Source organism: Gymnoscopelus braueri (genome assembly GCF_963280865.1).
Source record: "Gymnoscopelus braueri genome assembly, chromosome: 12".
In the NCBI taxonomy this organism is placed as follows: domain Eukaryota; kingdom Metazoa; phylum Chordata; class Actinopteri; order Myctophiformes; family Myctophidae; genus Gymnoscopelus; species Gymnoscopelus braueri.
The window spans coordinates 13,504,008-13,507,019 of NC_137614.1; the positions used below are offsets into that span (position 1 = coordinate 13,504,008).

The 3,012-nt window shown below is 46.7% G+C and overlaps 1 protein-coding gene across 1 annotated transcript; it reads right to left on the minus strand.

Annotated features, from left to right (window-relative positions):
- Window positions 1-494: 494 nt before the first annotated feature.
- Window positions 495-2,526, minus strand: sp5l (Sp5 transcription factor-like; the record flags this gene model as incomplete). The annotated part of the gene is made up of 2 exons (XM_080443783.1): window positions 495-1,535; window positions 2,473-2,526. The coding sequence occupies 2 exons, from the start codon at window positions 2,524-2,526 to the stop codon at window positions 495-497; spliced, it is 1,095 nt and encodes a 364-aa protein (XP_080299909.1).
- Between the last annotated feature and the right edge of the window lie 486 nt (window positions 2,527-3,012).

Here is a 3,012-nt window from a genome sequence, read left to right on the forward strand (position 1 = left end):
TATTAATTTTGCACAGTGTCTGCTACTTCCAGCACATTAATAAAAATATTTACATCACAAAATGTACATCACAAATATTGATTTAAAAAAAGTTGAAATAAGGTCGACACTTTGATGGCAGTTTGGTAAAAAAAAAAGAATTTTAAAATGTTCAAAGGCATTCACTCAGTTTCAGTCAAGATAATTTTTGTGTTGAATTTTAAACGCCACATGAAATTCAGCAAACCCATTGTTTCCAGCTCACATGGAAAAAAGGCTTCAAGTCTTCTATGTGGAAACCCTTTTCTCACATTGTAAACATAATTTTTTTCTCAAAATGGTTTCTAATTATTTCAAATAATTTTGAATACAGTTCCAAGAGTTCTGAGCATGGCCTCGACTGCAGCAGATGAAGAGCAGCTCCATTAGCTTACCCCTGTGCAAACATGCGGCAGTGAATTTAAGATCTACAGTGTTTTCATTGTCGTTTTGTTAGTTCTGAATGGAGGAGCATTTTACTCTCTCTTTATGTTGGCAAGCAACGGGTCCGAGGATCCATGTTGCGATGATGACCCACACCGGCTCTTCCTGCTCTGGTGGGTTTTGACGTGCTTGGAAAGGTGATCGCTCCTCATGAACCTCTTGCCACACTGCTGGCAGCCGAAGCGCTTCTCTCCGGTGTGCGTGCGAAGGTGTCGCTGCAGCTCGTCGGAGCGTGTGAAGCTCTTGCCACAGAACAGCCAGTTGCAGATGAACGGCCTCTCCCCGGCGTGCCAGCGCAGGTGGGCCTTGAGGTGAGAGGTCTTCTTGTACACTTTGCCACACTCCGGGATGTGGCAGATATGCAGTCTCTTCTTGCCGAACTCCAGCCCTCCGCCGTTAGCCTGGCAGTTGGGGCACTTGCAGCGGCGGCAGCGGCGCGTGGAGCTCAGCAGGCCTTTGGAGGTGCCCTGGAGAAGGGCGGCTATCTGAGGCTGGTGGCCCAGCACGAGCTGCCTGCCGAGGGAGAAGGGATGGCTGGAGGGGCTGCCGTTGGTTTGCGGCAGGCTCCACCACTGCTGTCCCTCGTCCACGTGTCCCCCCGGCAAATGATGCCTGGCCGAGGAGTTCTGGAGGAAGCTGGGGAAGTTCTGTCCCACAGAGCTGTGCTGAGGGTAATAGGGGCTGGTGCCCTGCGGCTGGGACGAAATCACTTTGACGGGGGAGAGTTCAAAGGAGTAGGATGAGGGGGGGTCCGCCGGGGGGGTCAGGGGCAGCTCGTGGTGGTGGTGATGATGGTGATGATGATGGAGTCCCAAGCCAGACTGCATGTGCCCGGGGAACTGGACTTTGGGCACGGTGAATGCCATCTGATGGGTGTTGAGGGCGGAGCTGGGTGCCATGTCATTACTCCAGAGCTGAAACATTCCCGATGAAGAGTTCACCGTGCCATCGTAGGGGAACTGGGAACCCTCTGAGCCCATGGGGCCTCCCACTTGCCAGGCTTGACTGCAGGTTGTGGCCAAGAAAGACAGGGTGTTGGGTGCTCCTTCTGGAGAGGAGCTGGGGGTTCGGTCCTGAGTGGAGGAAACATACAAAAACATCAGTTAATAACTCGAGATTTTACTTACACAAAATTTGAATCTTTTTTTTAAAAATGACTAATAATGGGAGTGCAACATTTTAAATAATGAGTAGTGTCCTTTGTCCCAAAAACAAATATTCTGTGAATTTTCATGTCAACGGTTGAAGCTAAACTATCCTCCTCTCTATTTCAATTACCTCAACTTGAAATAAATATAGGCTTTCTAGTATTATATTGTGATACGACCTGCACAATGCTGAAAATATCATCAAAATGCATTCTGATGGCTATCATAATTATAAACGGTTATGCTTACAGTTTCCATCTCAAAAAGTGCACTAAAGGAGACAGGTTCAATTTTCAATTCTTCCATCATCAGTGTGTTACAAAACCCGTGGTCAAACGCCATTTTATGAGGAAAGGGCCAGATTGATACCAGGTGTCAATAATCAGTAAACTCATTAACCAATATAATAGGCCTACGTCACTACCGCATAGGCTACCTACCACCTATTCCACAATTATACATTGACCAATATAAGCAATATTTAAGAAGAAAAAAAATACCTAATATGTTGTAGGATGTAACTTAAGATTCATGGATTTTTCCCCCCCAAATTAATTATAAGACTATTAATTATCAGAATTGAATACACATGGACCCAAATGGAGACAAGCGCCATAGTGCTTTCTTGGGTTTAATCCTTTCAGCATCCTTTTGTATAGAACTTTTTTGCAAACTGTTAATAAAGTAAGTAATCAATCAATCAAAGACAACTCCGGTAAACTTTGAGCGAAAGATATTGTAACCAGGCAAAGGCTGCAACATTGTTGCGCTTTAACTCCGCATCCAGTACGATAAAGGGCAAGGCACAGTGCGTTATTTTAGTGCAGTGTAATTGTGAGGACGCTGTTATTATGCCACCAACCTGTAAAAAGCTGTGCAAAAAGTTGTCCGTCCTTTGTATCGCCAGCGCAGCCATCTGTCCCTCAGATCAGTACTTCAGATCAGCACTTCTTCCTTTACGCACCTGCGGTACAAGCTGCGCCGAGAGGCACCGACACACGGCGGGTCTGATGGGGAGAGAGAGTTGGGGCTCGATCCGCGAGAGAGCACGGGATGGAGATCAAGATCGACCCCGACACTCTGGAAGGCAGTCGTACGGTACAAGTCAAGGTAATCCTGGGTTCATTCAGTTGTCCCTCGGTCCTCTTCTTGGTAAACAAAAAAATGCAGGAGTGCAGTGCACTGGCACTGCTGGCATCCCAATTAATGTGGTTTCCTTTCACGAGAAGTAGCACTTGACTCAATCAGTCGAACGAACGTGTCTACTGAAGTTTGGGGAGAGAAGAGGAGGCGCACGCTTTAAATCCTTAGGATCATATCAGAGGCGCTTGGGCTGCATCTTGTCTTTATAGAGTGTATGGATCCTCTCAACGGGGTCTCTTAATGCAGGAGAGCCAGTCAA